This window comes from Rhinopithecus roxellana, chromosome 13, assembly GCF_007565055.1.
Source record: "Rhinopithecus roxellana isolate Shanxi Qingling chromosome 13, ASM756505v1, whole genome shotgun sequence".
Lineage (NCBI taxonomy): Eukaryota > Metazoa > Chordata > Mammalia > Primates > Cercopithecidae > Rhinopithecus > Rhinopithecus roxellana.
The window spans coordinates 121164631-121183551 of record NC_044561.1 but is presented as its reverse complement, the minus strand read 5'-3'; the positions used below and the strand labels follow the sequence as shown (position 1 = coordinate 121183551).

At 51.2% G+C, this 18921-nt stretch overlaps 1 protein-coding gene across 7 annotated transcripts in view; it reads left to right on the top strand.

Annotated features, from left to right (window-relative positions):
- The window catches only part of SULF2 (sulfatase 2), a 138086-nt gene that overhangs the window by 11596 nt on the left and 107569 nt on the right, over positions 1–18921 (top strand). For all 7 annotated transcript variants that reach the window (XR_004052747.1, XM_030915277.1, XM_030915275.1 and 4 more), the window contains exon 2: positions 17961–18235. Coding sequence is in view for 6 of the 7 variants with exons in the window: in XM_030915277.1 (XP_030771137.1) it covers positions 18061–18235 (175 nt within the window). In the remaining variant the exon portion in view is untranslated. The remainder of the gene's footprint in view (positions 1–17960; positions 18236–18921) is intronic.

The following is an 18921-nucleotide window of genomic DNA, read 5'->3' as shown; positions in this document are numbered from 1 at the left end:
TTACTGGCTGTTTGAATGAATGATTTTTTTTTTTTTTTTTTTTTTTTGAGACGGAGTCTCGCTCTGTTGCCCAGGCTGGAGTGCAGTGGCTGGATCTCAGCTCACTGCAAGCTCCGCCTCCCGGGTTCCCGCCATTCTCCTGCCTCAGCCTCCCGAGTAGCTGGGACTACAGGCACCCGCCACCTCGCCCGGCTAGATTTTTGTATTTTTTAGTAGAGACAGGGTTTCACCGTGTTAGCCAGGATGGTCTCGATCTCCTGACCTCGTGATCCGCCCGTCTCGGCCTCCCAGAGTGCTGGGATTACAGGCTTGAGCCACCGTGCCCGGCCCTTGAATGAATGATTAAAGGAATGAATGAATGATGTTCTCCTCCAAATGTTCATTGGCCCAGGAGGTTGAAAGTCTTAACCTCATAGTCATTTGTGACATTTCTGTTGGGGGAATAGTCTCTGATCAGTGTCACTGAGGATTCTTGGGTTGTGTTTCTGCTGTGTAACAAACCACTTCAAACTCAGTGACTTAAGGTAGCAACATTTTATTTTGGACGATTCTGTGGGTTAAGCAGGTGGTTCTTCAGCTGTGATATCAGCTGGCAGGTCTAAAACAACCTCATTCAAATGGCTAGCAGCTCTTGCTGGTCACCAGATGGGAGCTCAGTTATTCTCCATGTGGGCTCTGCCTTGTGGCTGCTTGGGCTTCCTCACAGTATGGCAGGCTCAGGGTAGCCTGACTTCTAAGAGTGCAAAAATGAAAGCTGCGAGGCTCTCTTAAGGCTTATCCGCAAAACTGGCATGGCATCACTTCTGCCACCTTCTCTTGGTCAAAACAGGTCACAAAGCCAGCCCGGTTTCATGGGGTGGGGCCCACACAAGGGTTTGAATACCAGGCAGTGTGACTTTTTGGAGTCCACCAAAGTACCCATTCATCACAGACCGCAAGTAGCAGAGCCCAGCACTTACTACCTCAAGCTGGAACAGGATTTACTGGGGGGCTCAGGAAAGGACAGGGCAGGAACTAAGGAAATTCTGGGGACCCTGGCACAGGAGTTACTAGCAGCCGCCCAGAGGAGGGTTTCCATTCCAATGCGACAAATGCACCCCTACTTTTTCTTTCTGCCCTTGACACTTTATTTGACAGGTGGGGACATGGTGAGAAAGTCTGACTGACCTTGGTCACATGATCACCACTTGGCAGAGAGGATGGGGGCATCTTGGCAGAGGGGAGGTAGGCCTCAAAAGGAAGCTGGGGTGCTGTCAAAAGAAGGGGACCAGATGGACAAAAATAGTTAGAAATCTCTGCACCGCCCCTGCATAGGTGACTTCACCCCAGCAGAGCAATGAACATTTCAAAACGAATGAATGGACTTTGAAAGTCCGGTATAAGTGGAATGCCCAAATCTGTGCGGCAGCTTCTCCAGCTCCAGGGCCCCATAGCTCAGGTGCTGCTGGGGGTCTGGAAGCTGTTCTCCACTTTATGGGGCAAAGTCAACTCCTAGAACCCCTGCCATGCCTCGATATCCCCCTCCAGAAGATGGGGGCAGTTTGCTTCTGGCTCCTGAGAGGAGAGCATGCGCAGTAATGAGGGACCTGGGCTCCAGGCCTGCACTCCCTCCTCCCAGAGCCCGCCTCACCAGTGAGACTGCCTTCCACCCCCACACCTGGTGACACCCAGTGAGTCCCCCCGGCAGGGGAGGCTGCTAGCCGGCAAAACTGATCCAGACTCATCCCAGCTCGCAGAGCCTCTGACCCGGGCTTTCCTCCCACTTGCCGGTCTATTTCTGGCTGCTAATTAGATTGCACAGCACGCCACGTTGGGAAGCCGACCTGTCATTCCAAAGGCACTCCACTCGCATCTCCAAATGTAGCGGGTGATTTGGTAAAAGTTGCTTCTGACTCCTTCTCCTGGCTTCTGAAATAATTGTAAGCGTCGGGCCGTTTCCAAGGTGAGCTAATGAGCAGCTCATCTGCTAATAGCAGGGGCAAGCTGGCTGAGGATGGCACGCTCGCTTGTGGATTGGGTGAAAAGGAAAGTAGTAATTGGATTATTAATACTGAGCCGTCAAAATACCTTTTATTCCTTTTATATTCTTCTCGAAGGAAACGACAATCTCTGGAAACATAAATACATGTTCGTGGGGGTAAGCAGGGCTAGGCTAAGAAAATGTGGGGCTGAAAAGGGGGAGGGGGTTAAAAAGGTAGAATTGTCAGTCCTCACTGTGGCAGTCTAGGCGGAGAACCAGCCCACGATTAGGCGTGAATAATGACTCTGTTCAAGTCCGACTTTATTGCTTTTGGCCAAAGGCCTTTTGCAGAAATAACTTTGTAACTCCCTGCCAGGGAAGCTTTTGTCCACAGCTGAGACAAAGGAACAAAGAACAGAGGTGGGAATTTCTGTATCTGATTTCTACTTCCTCTAAACAGCCAGAAAGGACAGCGGGTGTGGCCTACCCAGAAGGCATGGGATGGGGCAAAGGGGTGTCCAGCCTCCTGTGGCCACACTGCTGTGCTTGGCTGTACCATGTTGGTTTCATTCTGCACATTCCCACCCCAGGGCCTTTGCACTTACTTCCTCCGTTGCGTAGAAAGCATTTTGCCCACAACTGGCTTCTTGCCCGCCTCTGCTCTCAGCTCAGATGCCACTTCTTATGCCACCTCCTCATCCCAGAGAGGCCTTTCCCAATTTACTGTCCATCCTATCACTTGACAGCTTCCTCCAAAGCTCTTAAGACAATCTGAAATTCGTCTTCATTCATTCATGTTCTCTTCCACCAAGGTGTCACAGCTCTGTGAGGACAGAGGCCTGGCCTGCCTTGTGGCCACTGCTGTTTCTTAGTATGTGGCACGTAGTAGGTGCTCAGGAAAGATTGGATAGCTTAGAAGAGTTGCACATAGCTCCCAGGCCAAGCTCCAGCAGGGCTTTATGGAACCCACTCAGTGTTTAAAATAAAAAGTTTTTACTTTGGAAATGGCATTTCCAATGTAGTCCAGGCTCCACCCCATCTCTTATCGTAAATCTAGGCCACTTCACTCACTCAGGTCTCCTGCCCGACCCTTGTAGGCATTTGCATTTTTGTCCCTGCTTTAGACAAAGGCCACTGTAGACATGTCTCTCTCCAAAGGTCACCAGACAACATCCAGACTTCTTGCAATGCCACGTCTTGTGCCAGACCGCTGGCCTCCACCAACCAGGTCCCATTGACCGGATCGAGGTGTAGTCTTCATCTTAGCAGTCCACACGCAGGGCGTAAATAGTGTTGATCTCATCATAAGCAGGTCATGGCGGGAGGAAGGTCTGGCAGGAGACCTGAGTGAGTGAAGTGGCCTAGATTTAGGATAAGAGACGGGGTGGGGCCTGGACTACATTGGAAATGCCATTTCCAAAGTAAAAACTTTCAACTTTTCTTTTTTCCCTTTTCCTTTTCTGGTCTCCTCCTAGCCTCTGGGTCATCAAGCGGGGAATCGCATGAACTCTTCCTTCATGTTCTTCAAGGAGACCTACTCCCACTGTAAGGGGAAGCTCAGAGGCCTTGACAAGCAGGAATGTAACCACAATGTCATTGCCTTTGCTTGTAGTGTTGCCATCTAAATATGTCAGGGGTTCTCACCTGGGGCAGTGTTGCCCCTAGGGGGACATTTGGCAGTGTCTGGAGATAATTTTGATTGTCACAACTGGGGTAGGTGCTACTTGCATCTCATGGACAGAGGTCAGGAAGGCTGCTAAACACCCAGCGATGAACAGCACAGTCCCCCCATCGATGAATGACCCCGCCCACATGCCAATAGTGCCAAGCTTGAGAGACCCAGGTTTATGGCAATGGGTGCTGGTTCTGCCAAAATAGACTTTTCTTTCTAAATAAATTTGCTGAAATAAGAAAGGGAATGCATGCATGCATGAATGAATGAATGAATGAATGAATGAATGAATTTAGGCCCCGATTTGGATATTCTACTTATACCAGACTTTTAAAAATTCATTTATTTGTTCTGAGACCCTGGCCTATGGGATGGAGCACAGAGGGTAACGATCAGCCCTGTCGTCCCTTTCGGAGCAGACCAGGCTGTACCGTTTGCCTCAAATCGGGAGCCCCTGCCCTGGAATCCTCCATCTTGCCAGAAACTTCCTGGGAGCTGCCTGTAAAAAAAAAACTCTAGCAGCAGTTGATTCTGGCCCAGGAGAAGCTGTGTTATCCCAGGCAGAGTTCTGGCAGGTTGGGAGATGTTTCCAGGTCTCCTGCCCAGCCAGGCATGATTAGCATCCTTCCAAGCCTGGCCCCAGAGCCCTGGCCCAGCACCCGCATTTGAAGCCTGCAGAACCTCATCATCACCACTCCACCCCCGCCCCCCCGCCCCATCGTGCCACTGACAAGCCAATACCTGCCTGATGAGAGGGGCTCCCAGGGCCAGCAGCCTTCCCTCCTGGACTCCAGGGCAACCTCCATGTTGACGGCAGCTTTGAGCACAGGGCCCAGGGGCAGAGCCTGAGTTGGAAAATTTCTCGCCTCTGCGAAAGGGAAGAGCTAGGGGAGGTTGGGGCCTTTTCCCCAAATGAGCTCTTATTCTTCTGTGGGGTTTTCTGGGTTTGTTAGGTGGCTTCCCTTCTACTTAAAAATAAGCTGGGAGTGGTTAAAAAATGGGAAGAAGTGTTTCCAGCACATAGAACTGAGCAGATGTGTTCTCTAGAGTAAGGAGGAGAGGTTGTTGCTGTGACTCTAGCTCCCAGTACGAGCCCTTCAGTTCACCCTTCTGCCCTGCTCAGAACCCCCTGGACCCGACATCGTGGCTTTAACCCCCTTGGGTCATGTGAGAAGGAAGAGTGGGGTTGGGGCAATCTTCAGGTCACCCCAGGACTTGCCCAGGCTCAGGGATTCTTTGAAATGGGCGTGAGCACAAATGCCCGGCCTTGACAGCAGGGATGGACAGAGGCTGACTCAGATCGGGTTTCACTTCCTAAGAGGGAGGATGTACTACAGGGGAGGCCCACGCGGCCCCAGGCCTGGCCAGCCTCTGTTACCCAGCAGGACCGACTTTTCCAGGATGGCCACACGGTACCTTGCAGACTCATCCATGGTGGGACCTTGATGCTCCTCTGTTGAGAGGTGGGTCTGTGTCCCCTGCCCTTGAATCTGGCCAGATGTGTGTAGCCCTGGTGGAAGGAACACCATGGGACAGCAGAAAAGATGAAGATCACTGGGACCCTCGTTGTTGTGTGAGAAATCAGACACGACTGCAAGGCTGCCATGCTGTGAGGAAGCCCAAGCCACACTGCGGCCACATGGAGGTGCCCACTCCACAGCCCCTCCCAAGCAGCCAACCGACTGCCAGCAACAACTGCCAGACAAGCCAAGGCCTTGCTGAGCCTTCTCAGCAGTGGCCTCAGATGTTACAAAGCAGAGACCAGCTCTTCCTGCCATGTCCTGCACAAGTTCCTGATCAGGAGCCTCTGAGAATAAAAGCAGGATTTTAATTCACCACTAAGTTTTGCAGTAAATTGTTACACAGTATTTTTAGTAACTGGAGCATTCAGCCAATTCCAGTGTTCCCACCGTGCAGTTATTCATTCATTCACTGAACAATACCCAGAGACTGTCCACCTCTCCCCTTACCTGCTCCCACCTGGTCATCTCAGTGGCCTCCCTGTACCTGCCCTCATGCCCTGAAGTTTGTGCCCCTCACGTAGTCAGAAGGATCCTGTTAAAACCTACATCAGGGCTGGGCATGTTGGCTTACACTTGTAATCCCAGCTCTTTGGGAGGCTGAGGTGGGAGGATTGTTTGAGTCCAGGAGTTCAACACCAGCGTGGGCAACATAGTGAGCCCTCATCTCTACCAAAAATTTAAAAAGTAGTCGGGCATGGTTGCCCTCACCTGCAGTCCCAGCTGCTTGGGAGGCTGAGGTGAAAGGATTGCCTGAGCCTGGGAAATGAGGTTGCAGTGAGCTATGTTCATGCCACTGCACTTCAGCCTGGGCGACAGAGCAGGACTCTGTCTCAAAAAAAAAAAGAAAAACTACACCAGATCACATCACCCACAGGCTAGAACCCCCAGCCCCCCTCACTCAGCTCTGTGCCGCCATGCTTGCCCCCTTTCCGGTCCCCCCTCAGGCGTCTTCCTACTTCAGGACAGTTGCACTTTCTATTCCCTGTGCCTAGGATGCTCTTCCCCTAAATATCCACAAGGCATGTTCCTTCCCCTCCTGCAGGGATCCACCCAATTGTCATCTCTCAGAGAGGCCTTTGCTGCCCACCCTATTTAAAGTTACACCCCCTCACCCCCTAGCACTCCAGCCTCCCTCCTTAGGACTTAATCTCCTTGGTACACATTGCCTCATACGCTGTGTAATTTATTTTGGTGTCTGATCCATGAAGAATTGTTTCTCCTGATTCCCAGCACTGAGAATAGGGCTGGGAGCATAGTAGGTGCTCAGGAAATCTCGGTTGACTACCTGGAAGAATTAGCACGTTGGCTGTGCCAGGAGCTGGGACCATGGCGTCGCACAACCAACAGACAGCCCCTGCCCATGCAAGCTTCTGGTGGAGGGATGATCCTCTATAAAGTAAAACTCAGGCCAGGTGTAGTGGCTCACACCTGTAATCCAAGCACTTTGGGAGGCCAAGGTGGGCAGATCACTTAAGGTCAGGAGTTCGAGACCAGCCCGGCCAACATGGTGAAACCCCATCTCTACTAAAAAAAAAAAAAAATACAAAAATTAGGCAGGCATGGCCGGGCGCTCACGCCTGTAATCCCAGCACTTTGGGAGGCCAAGGCGGGTGGATCACGAGGTCAGGAGATCGAGACCATTCTGGCTAACATGGCGAAACCCCGTCTCTACTAAAAATGCAAAATTAGCCAGGCATGGTGGCACCTGCCTGTAGTTCTAGCTACCCAGGAGGCTGAGGCAGGAGAATCACTTGAACCCAGGAGGTGGAGGTTGCAGTGAGTCGAGATCATACTACTGCACTCCAGCCTGGGCGACAGCGTGAAACTCTGTCTCAAAAAAAAAAAAAAAAAAAAAAAAAAAAAAAAAAAAAAAAGCGTGGTGGCGGGTGCCTGTAATCCCACCTACTCAGGAGGCTGAGGTGGGAGAATCACTTGAACCTGGGAGGTAAAGGTTGCAGCGAGCCAGGGTCGCGCCACTGTACTCCAGCCTGGATGTCAGAGCGAGACTCCATCTCAAAAAAAAAAAAAAAAAACACAAAACAAAAACTCAGGCCAGAGAGTGAATATGTTATGATAAGTTATGATAAGTGCTCTGAAGAGAGCAGCATGCGACCGGGGTGGGAATGACAGAGCAGGGCCTGCTTCAGGGACGGAGGGTCAGGGAGGGCCCAAGTCACAGCCAGGGTGGCCGAGTCAGGTCCAGAATTTGTGATTCCCACACCCAGGTTCCTTCCGCTTTTCCACACCACCTTCTGTTATCCGTTGTCAAAGAAGGATGGGCGAGTTGGCCTTCAATAAGGCGGAGAGTTGGGCACAGGCCGAGGAGGCCTAGCGTGGGCTGGCAGGCCATGCCCTGAGGCCTCTGTTCACATGGGCACAAGGTGGCTAGGAAGCCACTTGAGTCAGCCGTCTGCCTCCAGCCTGCTCCCCCATTTGGGTTCATTTGGTTGCAAGTGACAGAGCAACTAGGAATGACCCAACTGAAAAAAGGGAATTTCACTCCTGATCCTGAGTCAAAGTATGGAAAACTGACCTACAAAGAAAACAGAAACTACTTAAAGAGGAATTTATTGGGCCTGAAACAACCCAACCCAAATCTTCCTCTTTCAGGCTTGGCTGGATTCAGGTGTCCAGTGCTGTTAAGTCCCAAGTATGTTGCATTTCAGAGCACTGCTCTGTTCTGTGTGTTGGCTTCATTCCCACCCCACTTAAGACAAGGTGGTGTCGCTGTCTTCCCTGGTCCTCACATTGGAACCACATGGAGTGAGTTAGCCAGTTGTAAAGGCTGGATGCCTCTTGACCAGTCAGGCCAAAGCACCCAGATTACTCTGGCCCGTCACTGAGGCAGGGGGTGGGGAGGCTCTGATTGGCCCAGGTCTAGGATCCCACGATCTAGCCTTGTAGCTCCAGAACTGGAGCCTAATTTGAACTTTGTGGACCAAGGGTGGGGAGAAAAGGATCCCCCAAGATTTATTTATTTATTTATTTTTTGAGACGGAGTCTTGTTCCGTTGCCCAGGCTGGAGTGCAGTGGCATGATCTTGGCTCAATTCTCCTACCTCAGTCTCCCGAGTAACTGAGATTACAGGCACACGTCACCACACCTGGCTAATTTTGGGGTTTTTTGTTTTGTTTTGTTTTTTGAGATGGAGTCTCACTCTGTTGCCCAGGCTGGAGTGCAGTAGCACAGTCTCGGCTCACTGCAAGCTCTGCCTCCCAGGTTCACGCCGTTCTCCTGCCTCAGCCTCCCGTGTAGCTAGGACTACAGGCATATGCCACCATGCCCGGCTAATTTTGTATTTTTAGTAGAGACGGGGTTTCACCGCATTAGCCAGGATGGTCTCAAACTCCTGATCTTGTGATCCACCTGCCTCATCCTCCCCAAAGTGATGGGATTACAGGCGTGAGCCACCGAGCCCGGCCTAATTTTTGTATTTTTAGTAGAGATGGGGTTTCACCATGTTGGCTAAGCTGATCTCAAACTCTGGATCTCAAGTGATCCACCCACCTTGGCCTCCCAAAGTGCTGGGATTACAGGCGTGAGCCACCAACCCAGCCTCAGATCCCCAAGAAAATTGGGAGCTGTTACAGAAAGGAGGTGAGATAATCCTGGGTGGCCCAAACCTAGCAGAGAACACAAGCCAGCATTTATTGGGCACTTGCTGCATACAGATCTGTTGCAAGGCTCCGTGCATGTTAAACCATCCACTCTGTAGGCAAGTCCCCACTTTCCAGATGAAGTCACTGAGAACACAAGAGGTTCAGACCCTTGCCCAATGTCTAGTTAAGTGGTGGAGCCGAGATCCAAACCCAGGCAGGCTAGCTCTAGATCATACCCCTCTTCCTGCTCAGTGTGTTCCCTGCTGCATTTTCCCCCAAGTAAGTATCAGGCTATTTTCTTGCCTCTGTCCGCTCTGTCAGCTCCGTGAGAATCGAGAGTTTTGTCTGTTCTTTTTTTTTTTTTTTTTTTTAACGGATCATGAAATAGCATAAGGCAAGTAGCAGATGCTCAGGTATTTGAGGGTGTGAATTATATGGCCGGTCAAACATCGACCCACTTGACATACAAAAAACATTTTGGTGCTCAGCTTCCTAAGACTTGAATGTATTGTTTCTAAATTTCCTTTGTGCTCTAACTTTAATCCATGGCCACTCTGTTCACACAGCTTGCCTGTGGTTTGCCATTATTTCCAGTCCTCTTTTCTGATCATTCTCACATGTAGCTGGAGTCTTTCAACTCCAGCTTTTCCTGTGTTGACTTAGAATATCACTTCCAGGAGGGCAGGGAATTCTCTTTTCACTGCTTCATCCACAGTGCCAAGAACTGTGCCTGGCACACATAAGCCTTCAGGCATTTCTTGTTACATCAATAGTTAGGCAGGTAACTGGGTTCCTAAGCCCTGCATTTTTGGTCTACAATCTTTATGCCCTAATTTCCTTTCCAGATCCTGAGCCTTTGTCTTGAAACCTGATCTTTCCGTCCCGCCTCTGAATGACCCTTCTATTGTCCCAGGCCTGCCCTGTTCTTGAAAGCCGGCTTGGTTCTGTGCCTCCATTTGGAATTCCAAGAACAGGCAAGGAGAGCCACCAGATGCCTGGACCTAGGTAGGGAGACAGGGAGAAGCTGTGGCCCGTAGGTTACGGGAGCTTCTGTCCTTTCTTTGACAGCCTCGAAGAGGAGAAGGCTGGAGAAAGCCTGGGGCCAGGAAGAAGGGGAGACACAGGGGAGTGTAAGGTTTAACAGATGTGCGTGTGTCATCCCCTGTCTAGACAGCTTCTGGGTTTGTGAGATTTGGTACCACACTTCCCCACCCCTCCAGGGTCCTCTCTCTGTTTCCTCTGCTTGCTCTTTGCCCAAACTGTTTCTCCTGCCTGAAGCATCCTGTCTTCTACCCTCCTCTTCACGGGCTATCCAAATCCTTGTGGATTCTTCAGAACTTTGCTCCTATTAGGCTGCTCACAGTTTATGCTAAGTACTCCTCCAGGAAGCCCTCCCTGACTGCTGCAGGTCAGCAGTTTCCCCTTTCCTCTTCCTGCTTATGCAACACATTTAACCTCAGTCCCTTGTGTCATTTGTTGCTTTCCAAGTCAGCATAAGTGTCAAAAGAGTAGGCTCTGGGGTCAGAATGTCTGTGTACAAATAGTAATACTGGCTTGCTTGCTTTATCTGTCACTTGGAGGTGGCACATCCAAGTGAACCTCCCAGGGGACAGGGAAGAGTGGATTATTGTTGTAATTGGGCAAGATTCTCCTATCACTGAACACTGTGCCTCACATATAGCAGGCCTTTCATAAATGTTTGTAAAGTAAATGAAGGAAGAGAGAAATGATCAGGCTCTCTGGACCACCTGGGGAGGCCCCCATTTCTGTTGTGGGGCTCTGGCCCCAGCCCATGGGACGTATCTGCACACCCACAATTTCCTTTCTTTCCACCTCTCATCAGTGTTTCCCGTCTGACCAATGCCGCCTTCTGCCTGTAGCCCCTTCTTCCTCTCCCACCACCTCAACTACCTAATGATTACCAAACTCTTCTCTCTCCTTCTCTTATTGGATTTGGGGGTGGAGAGAAGATGGGAAGGGAGGACCAAAGGGACAGTATTCAGCACCCATGCTGCATGACACTGGGCAGGTTCTGGAGCTTGTCCGTGCCTTATCTTCCTTGTCTGTAAATGGAGCATCCCAACCCACAAGGTTGTTGTAAGGGTGACATGAGTTCACACACTGAAAGTGCTTAGAATCGTGCAGGGCCTGTCACGTTAGCTATCCTTCATCGTTGTTGTGCTAGGGTGTTTCCTGTGTTGGTCTTATATACAGTAAGAACACCTGTGGCCTCAAAGCACTAACAGGGGTTGTTAGGAGGCGGGAGATAATTCTTTGTTAAGCCAGTAAGTATGTTGAATGCCTGCTATGCCCCAAGCACTGTTTTAACTCTTGAGGATATAGATCTGAACAAAATGACAAAAACCTGCACCGTCATGGGGCTGATATTCTGCTGGAGGACACCCACAAAGAAGTAAAGGAGCTAGTTGTGAGAGGTGATAAGTGCTACTGGGAAGGGCACAGATTTCGCTTTTAACCTGCCAAGGTGAAATTCGAGCAAAGACCTGAAGAGGGGGAAGAAGGGATGATGAAGATCACCTGATGAAGGCTCCAGGCAGAGGAAGCAGCAAGTTCAAGGGCCCCGGGGTGGGGTGTGCTAGCATGTGCAAGGAACAGTACAGAGACTGTGTGACTGGAGCCGGGTGTGCACGGGAGAGAGGGGAAGGCAATAAGGTCGGAGAGGTGATGGAGTAGGTTGGGTGGGTTCTTGTAGCCTCTTTGGAGGTTTTTGGGTTTTACTCTGCATGGGATGGGAGTCCTTGAAGGCTGTTCAGTGAAGGAAGGCAGGCCCTTGCTTTTGTTTTAACAGGGTCTGTCTGGCTGCTTGATGGAAGGGACGAGGTAGAAGCAGGGAAACCAGTTAGGAGGCTGTTAGAATCCAGGCAGGATTCTCCTATCACTGAACACTGTGCCTCATAGGAGGCCCTTCGTACATACTTGTAAAGTGAAAGAAGGAAGAGAGAAATGATCAGGCCCTCTGGACCACCTGGGGAGACTGCTAGGTCTGTTATGGGGCTCTGGCCCCAGCGCATGGGACATATCTGCACATCCACAGTTTGCTTTATTTCTGCCTCACGTGGACGTTTCCCATCTGACCAGTGCCTCCTCCTGCCCCTGGCCCCTTCTTCCTCTCCCGCCACCTCAGCTGCCTGATGATTCCCAAACTTCTCTCTCTCCCTCTTGTTGGATTTGGGGATCCTCAGAGGAAAACGGCCTATCTGGGTCTCTGAACCGGTCTGGATGAGGTCCCGGGTGTTTGTTCACTGCTGTGGTGTGTGGCATTGGGAAGGCGGGGGCATCAGTCACTCTGAGACCAGTTCCTTTCTGCAGGTCGGCAGAGAAGTTGAGAAGTAAAAATGATGTTTCTAAATGCTCAGGATGTTAGGTGTTTCCAGAGATGTCTCCTGGGCTGGGGAGCCTTTGCCAAGGTCCTGGAGAAGATTCAGGATGGAGAGGAGGAGCCAGAGGGACCTGGAAAGGAGCTGGTGGGAAGGAGAGGTGTTGTCCACGGCAGGGATGGAGTGGCAGGCGGCTGGTGCTGCATGGGTTCACTGGGTGCTCTCTCAGTTCAGCCACTTTGAATATTTCACCAGTACTCTCTCGGTTTAGCCACGTTGAATATTTTACCAAGAAAAAGGGAAAAAACAAAGCAGAATCCCTTGTGTCATCTTTAATTGATTTCTTCAGCATCCGGAGAGAGACTGGCACGAGGCCAGGAGAAGTCCGAGCCAGGGGAATTCATCAAAAATCGACCCACTGATGACTTGATCTGATGAAATAATTAGCTCCTGTTATTCTCTGGCTTCTGGTGCCAGAGCTCTGACTTCCATCCAGAGGATAGCGGGTGAGAGCTGCCCAGGAGTGGGGGGTGCTCTGAAACCAACGTGGGAGCCAGGAACAAAGTCCAGCTGACTGTGCCCTGGGCTCCATCTTTACCCAGCCCAGGGCTCCCAATGAGAGACAGGCTTGTGTTATTCATGGCTGTCTCTAGGCCCTGGCCCTTCCCAGCCCTCCTGTACCCTGGCATCACAGGCCCAGGGCCAAAAAGGCCCTCGGAGGGCACCTGGCCACCTGGCAAATGAGGAGACTGAGGCTGGAAGACTCTTAGGAACTTGCTCAAAGATCTGCTTCCAGGGGGTCCTGGTCGAGCTGCCCAAATCGGGCCAGACTAGGTTTGAACCCCTGCTCTGCCACTTACATACCTATATGATTGTGGGAAAGTGATTTTAACTCTGTGCCTCTGCTGCTTCATCCATAAAATGGGTGAAATACTGATGGGTGGGTGTGCGTATTAATTGGGTTGACACCTGCAAACAGCTCAGAGCAGACTGGAGTGTGCTGCAAGCTTCCACAAAGCTTTTACTAGGATTGGTTTCTGGGTTCAGAGAGTTGCTATTTGTAGGGTATCCCATCGGAATTCTCCCAATATTAGCACTGCACTTCTGTGTCTGAAGGAACGTGAGTGTGCACACTGGCTGGTGCACTCATAGTTTCAAGTGCAAAGTCTTTCCCGATAGAGGGACGTGGGCCACTGATAATGTATTAGTCTGTTTTCACGCTGCTGATAAAGACATACCCGAGACTGGGTAATTTATAAAGAAAAAGAGATTTAATGGACTCATAGTTCCACGTGGCTGGGGACCTCACAATCATGGTGGAGGGCGAAAGGCACGTCTTACATGATGGCAGATGAGGAAGTGAGAACCAAGCAAAAGGGGAAACCCTTTGTAAAACCATCAGGTCTCATGAGACTTATTCACTACCAGGAGAACAGTATGGGGGACACCACCCCCATGATCCAGTGATCTCCCACCAGCTCCCTCCCACAACATGTGGGAATTGCGGGAGCTACAATTCAAGATGAGATTTGGGGGGGACACAGCCAACCCCTATCAGATAAACAACATAGTTGGAGGATTACTCTGATTTGAGGTGGTTCAGGGACTGATTCAATGGCTAGAGCTTGTTTCCTTTTCAGCTGTCTCAGCCTCCAGTTACCTCCAGCAGAAAGTCTCAGATGGTGCTAATGTGCTTTGACTCCTTTCAACACCTGCTAATCTCACTTCAAAAGAGAGAGTGAGCACGAGGGCACGCGAAGCCTGGGACGCTATTTGAATCAAGTTCCACTGATTCAGCTTTCTTTGACTTTCATTTGTACAATTAGCTCTACAGGGAAGCGATGTCCACTTTCCATGTATCTTTGGGTAGGAAGTGTTCTTTTCCCAAAACATGTGTTTGTGTTTTTATTTTAAAATGAGGCCATTTAAAGAAGCACGTTAAGCAAATAATCACTGAAGGGCTCTGCAGATTCAGCAGAGATCAGGGCCGTGGTCTTTGAATGGGAAGAGTTGGGAAATCTGAGTTTCGGGATGAGAAGCCCACACTGAACGGTGAGGGAGGGCAGAATTCACATCCCATCCCTGCCATCTTCTCTCTGGGTGGCCTTAGGACAGTCATGAAGCCTCAGTTTTCTCTGGAGCTAATAATAGTACTTGCAGGAGGGAGCCGTGGTGGAGGTTGAAGGAGATGCCACAGAGTGCCCAAAGCAGGACAACTGCAGTGGTAGGATCAATCTAATAATGGTTTACACTGTGGATTATGTATTCCAGTTAGTACCATGGCCAGGCTCTAGTCCCAGCACACTATAGCAACACATTTAATCCTGCACACCCATTTCATAGATGAGAAAACTGAGGCACAAAGGTGCTAAGTTACTAGCTCAGGGTCTTTCAGCAAGTAACTCCAAAGTCCATGTCCTTAACCGTCACACCACGTGGCACAAAGCAGGTGCCCAGCAAACAGTCGCCGCAGTGGCTCTGGCTGTCATGAGGTGTATGTCTCTGCAGATGAGAGATTGAGAAGGAAGCTGTTGTTCGTCCTCTGGTCCCATGAAACTCACAGTTCTCACGTCAGACAACTGCACTGAGTGTGTCCCCAGCTCCCCTGAAATTGTGACTCTCTCTCAGAGCCACGTGGGAAGGAGGCATTGAGCGGAGCCTGCTCCCTGCTTCCAGGGGAGGTGCTAGAAGGGAGACATGCTGTCCTGGCCAGCCTGACACAGGATACAGGTCCCTGAATGAAGTAAATTAGGAGGCGCATCGGGGCAGCTAGGAGAGTTGATTGAAAGCACTATTTTCAGAGGCAGGTGGGCAAAGGGAGCAAAGAAATGATGCTGCACCCAGGAACTGGTAGCAAAAGGAGCCCTTACTTTCCCTAGACTTGATGGGGCAAGAGGAGGGAGAGGTGAACTCAGAACTGGGGAGACACTAGAGCCAGGAGGTGTCCCCAGCAGGAGCTGCATCCACACGCAGAGACACGAAGGCTACTGCCTGGGGAGCTACTGCGTGCGGGAGGGAGAATAAATGCACTGACTTCCTACACCTCCCATGCTGCAGCCTCCCAGCCGGAAGCCAGAGAGCAGGGATGTGCCAACCGCACCATTTATAGAGCTCAGCCTCCCAGGGTCCCAAGCAGAGCTGAGGGAGAAATGGAGCAGGAGGGATCCTTGCTGGGATTTTTCAACCGTAGCGCTGCCCAGAGAACCCAGTGGCCAGCTCCTCGTTGGTGTCCATGGAGGGTGGCTGGGGCAAGGCATCAGTGATGGACACCTCTGAGCCATGTAGACCCGAGGTATGGCGTGGCCCTGCCAACTCCAGCATCCCTCACTCTGCAGAACTCAAAGGACCTTAACAGAACCTCCATTCCTTTATTTATCTAAGTATTTGTGCCAAGGCCTGGAGACAGCCATGAATAACATAAGCCTGTCTCTGTCCTCAGGGAGCTGACCCCCTAGTGGGGAAGAATTGGACAATAAATAAGAAATTGCAGGCTGTAGTAGTGATTACAAGAGAAATAAAACCGGTTATAAAATGCAGAGTACCTGGGTTGGGGGCCCCACTTTAAATGAGGTGGTCAGGGCAGGCCTCTCTGAGGTGATGACATTTGCTCTTTTGACAGAAGGAGCCAGGAGTACAAAGCAGGAGCTTTTGTTGTTGTTGTTTTCGAGACAGAGTCTCACTGCATCACCCAGGCTGGAGTGCAATGACATGATCTCGGCTCACTGCAACCTCCATCTCCCAGGTTCAAACGATTCTCCTGCCTCAGCCTCCTAAGTAGCTGGGCTTACATGCATGTGCCACCATGCCCAGCTAATTTGTGTATTTTTAGTCGAGATGGGGTTTCACCACATTGGTCAGGCTGATCTTGAACTCCTGACCTCAGGTGATCCACCCACCTCGGCCTCCCAAAGTGCTGGAATTACAGGCGTGAGCCACGGCACCCAGCCGCAGGAGTTATTTTTAAAAGAGCAGGTGCAAAGACCCTGGGGCAGAGAGCAGCTGGATTTGTCCATTCAGCAGAAAGAAGCCAGTGGGGCTAGAAAGGAGAGGTCGGGGAGAAGTGGGCAGGGGCCAGATCTCACGGGCCCAGGCAGCCCTGGTGAGAAGTTTGCATTTTATCCTGTGAGCCATGAGCAGCCAGGGAAGGTGCAACAGGTGAGCACAGGACTGGCACTAAGGTGAGGTGAGTGCCTGACACTTGTACAGCCTGGGAGTGAGCACCCCCTTCAGTCTCCACCTGCACGAGGCACAGTGCCCTCCCCTGCCCAGTGCTGGGATCTGATCTGTGTTTTAGGAAGATCCCTCCGGCTGCCCTGGGAAGAATGGAGGATGGGGGCAGGGAAGAGGGAGGCAGGAGACCCCTCAGGCCGCCTTGCGGTCCCCAGGAGAGATGAAGCAGGCAGCACATCCCCCTGCCGAAACCGGAGCCCTTTCTGAGCCTCTGAGTCATGACTTTGAGCTGATGGCTGGGGTTCCTCCATGGAGGGCAAGGACAAACAGACCCTTTCAAGGTCACAGTGACACAGCTGCCCCCATGGTGTTTGTCTTCCTCCCGGCGGATCTGCAGGCTGTGGCTGTCTCACTTGCACTCTTGTTTTAAATAAATGATACCAAAAGTCTATATCTGGATAGAACTTGAAGGCTCATTTCCTCAAGAAGTGAAAAAATGACCGCAGAGACCGAAGAGCAGGGCGAGATTAGAGACCTGCTCGAGCCAGAGTCGCGTCCCCACCTCCCTGCACCCACCTTCGCTGGTGACCTGGGGCCAGGGGGGTGACTGAAGGCACAGTGGCCCGTGGCAGATCGTCCCCCTCCGGGTGTTAGCGCTCAATTTTCTCTATTGTCATTTCATTTATTCTGCAACTTAGGCTGGGCACAATGGCTCCCACCTATAACCCCAGCACTTTGAGAAGCCAAGATGGGGATCACCTGAGTTCAGGAGTTCAAGACCAGCCTGGCCAACATGGTGAAATCCCATCTCTACTAAAAATACAAAAAATTAGCCAGGTGTGGGGGCGGGCGCCTGTAATCTCAGCTTCTGCAGAGGCTGAGGAGGAGACTCGCTTGAACCCCGGAGGCAGAGGTCACAGTGAGCCGAGATTGCGCCATTGCACTCCAGGCTGAGCGACAAGAGCAAAACTGGGGAAAAAACAAAACAAAAAACTAATAGGAATACCTTTTTGCCCAATTACAAGATCCCTGAACAAGGGCCTTTCAGGCGCATCCCCAGCAGACTGAGATCTTACAATGGCCCTGTCTACCCATTTTATTCATGGGGGAAACCGAGGTTCCAAACAGGCTTGCTCATGGAAACACTGAGCCAGTGAGTGGAAGATCTGGCACTCAAACATGCCAGTTGTCCAGCCCAAAACGTCCAGCTCCAGGCTCTCGTTTAAACCCCTGATTGAATCCCCCACTGACAGGGAGCTGCAGCTTCATCTCCCTCAGCTCCGTACCCCACGGTGTGGGCAGCTACAAGAGGACGCAAATATTCACTCCCTGAGACCAGCCCACTGCTGTTCCTCTCCCTGGGGACGATTTGGTGGTGGAATTGGGTGGATTATTCAGAGACGGCTATTATCTGACTCGGGTCTTGGGCTGCCACCAACACATCAGAGGTTCACTGGATATAGGGAAGAAATTGTTTCTGCAGAAGTGGCCACAGAAGGCTTTTCTGCCCGTTTGTTGACCAAGCAAATTGTAAAGACTTTGCTAACTTCAGCGGAGTTGAGTTTTCACTCTGCCATAGCCACCCCTGTTCAAAGAAACTCCCATTGTTCATGCCAGCCACTGTACAAATCATTATGCAAGAATGAGCAGCCGGCAGCCTTGACATAAATATTGACCTGATTCTTCCTCCTCCTCTAGATTTGTGAGTAAAGAGGGACGAGGGAAAAGAAACAAAACCGCAGACCCAACTTCAGACTCCTGCATCCCAAAAGAAGCACCAGATCAGCCAAAAAAGAAGATGGGCCCCCCGAGCCTCGTGCTGTGCTTGCTGTCCGCAATGGTATTCTCCCTGCTGGGTGGAAGCTCAGCCTTTCTGTCGCACCACCGCCTGAAAGGCAGGTTTCAGAGGGACCGCAGGAACATCCGCCCCAACATCATCCTGGTGCTGACAGACGACCAGGACGTGGAGCTGGGTAAGCCTCAGGGCCCCAGGGTGGCACCTTGGCCCCTTGGCTCAGGGTCCCTGGGTTAGGCTGAGGCTTCTGAGGCGAGGCGCTGGTGTTGATTCATAGTGGTCATTTTTGAGTATGTTGAAACCAAGACATGGCACCCACACATGTTTGGGGTCACAACTGGGTCCTCAAGGTTAGGGGTCTCTACCCTCCTCCAGTTGCAGAACCATTCCTGGACTTCTCCAGAGAGTTAAAGAGAACAGGCTGGGCGCTGTGGCTCACGCCTGTAATCCCAGCACTTTGGGAGGCCGAGGTGGGTGGATCACTGGAAGTCAGGAGTTTGAGACCAGCCTGGCCAACGTGGTGAAACCCCGTCTTTACTGAATCTACAGAAATGAGCCAGGCATGGTGGCGCACGCCTGTAACCCCAGCTACTGAGGAGACTGAGGCACAAGAATCTCTAGAATCTGGGAGAAAGAGGTTGTGGTGAGTGGAGATCACACCACTACACTCCAGCCTGGGTGACAGAGTGAGACTCTGTCTCAAAAAAAATAAATAAATAAAAGATGAGACATGAGCCTGGAACCAGATTTTGGAGGCTCTTGTGGGTTGTGGCAAAGACTGCCAATCATTGATCCCATGAAAGGTCGTCCCTCGGCCTCCATCCACTCTCAAAGGATAACAGCACGTTATTGGTGGCAACAAAT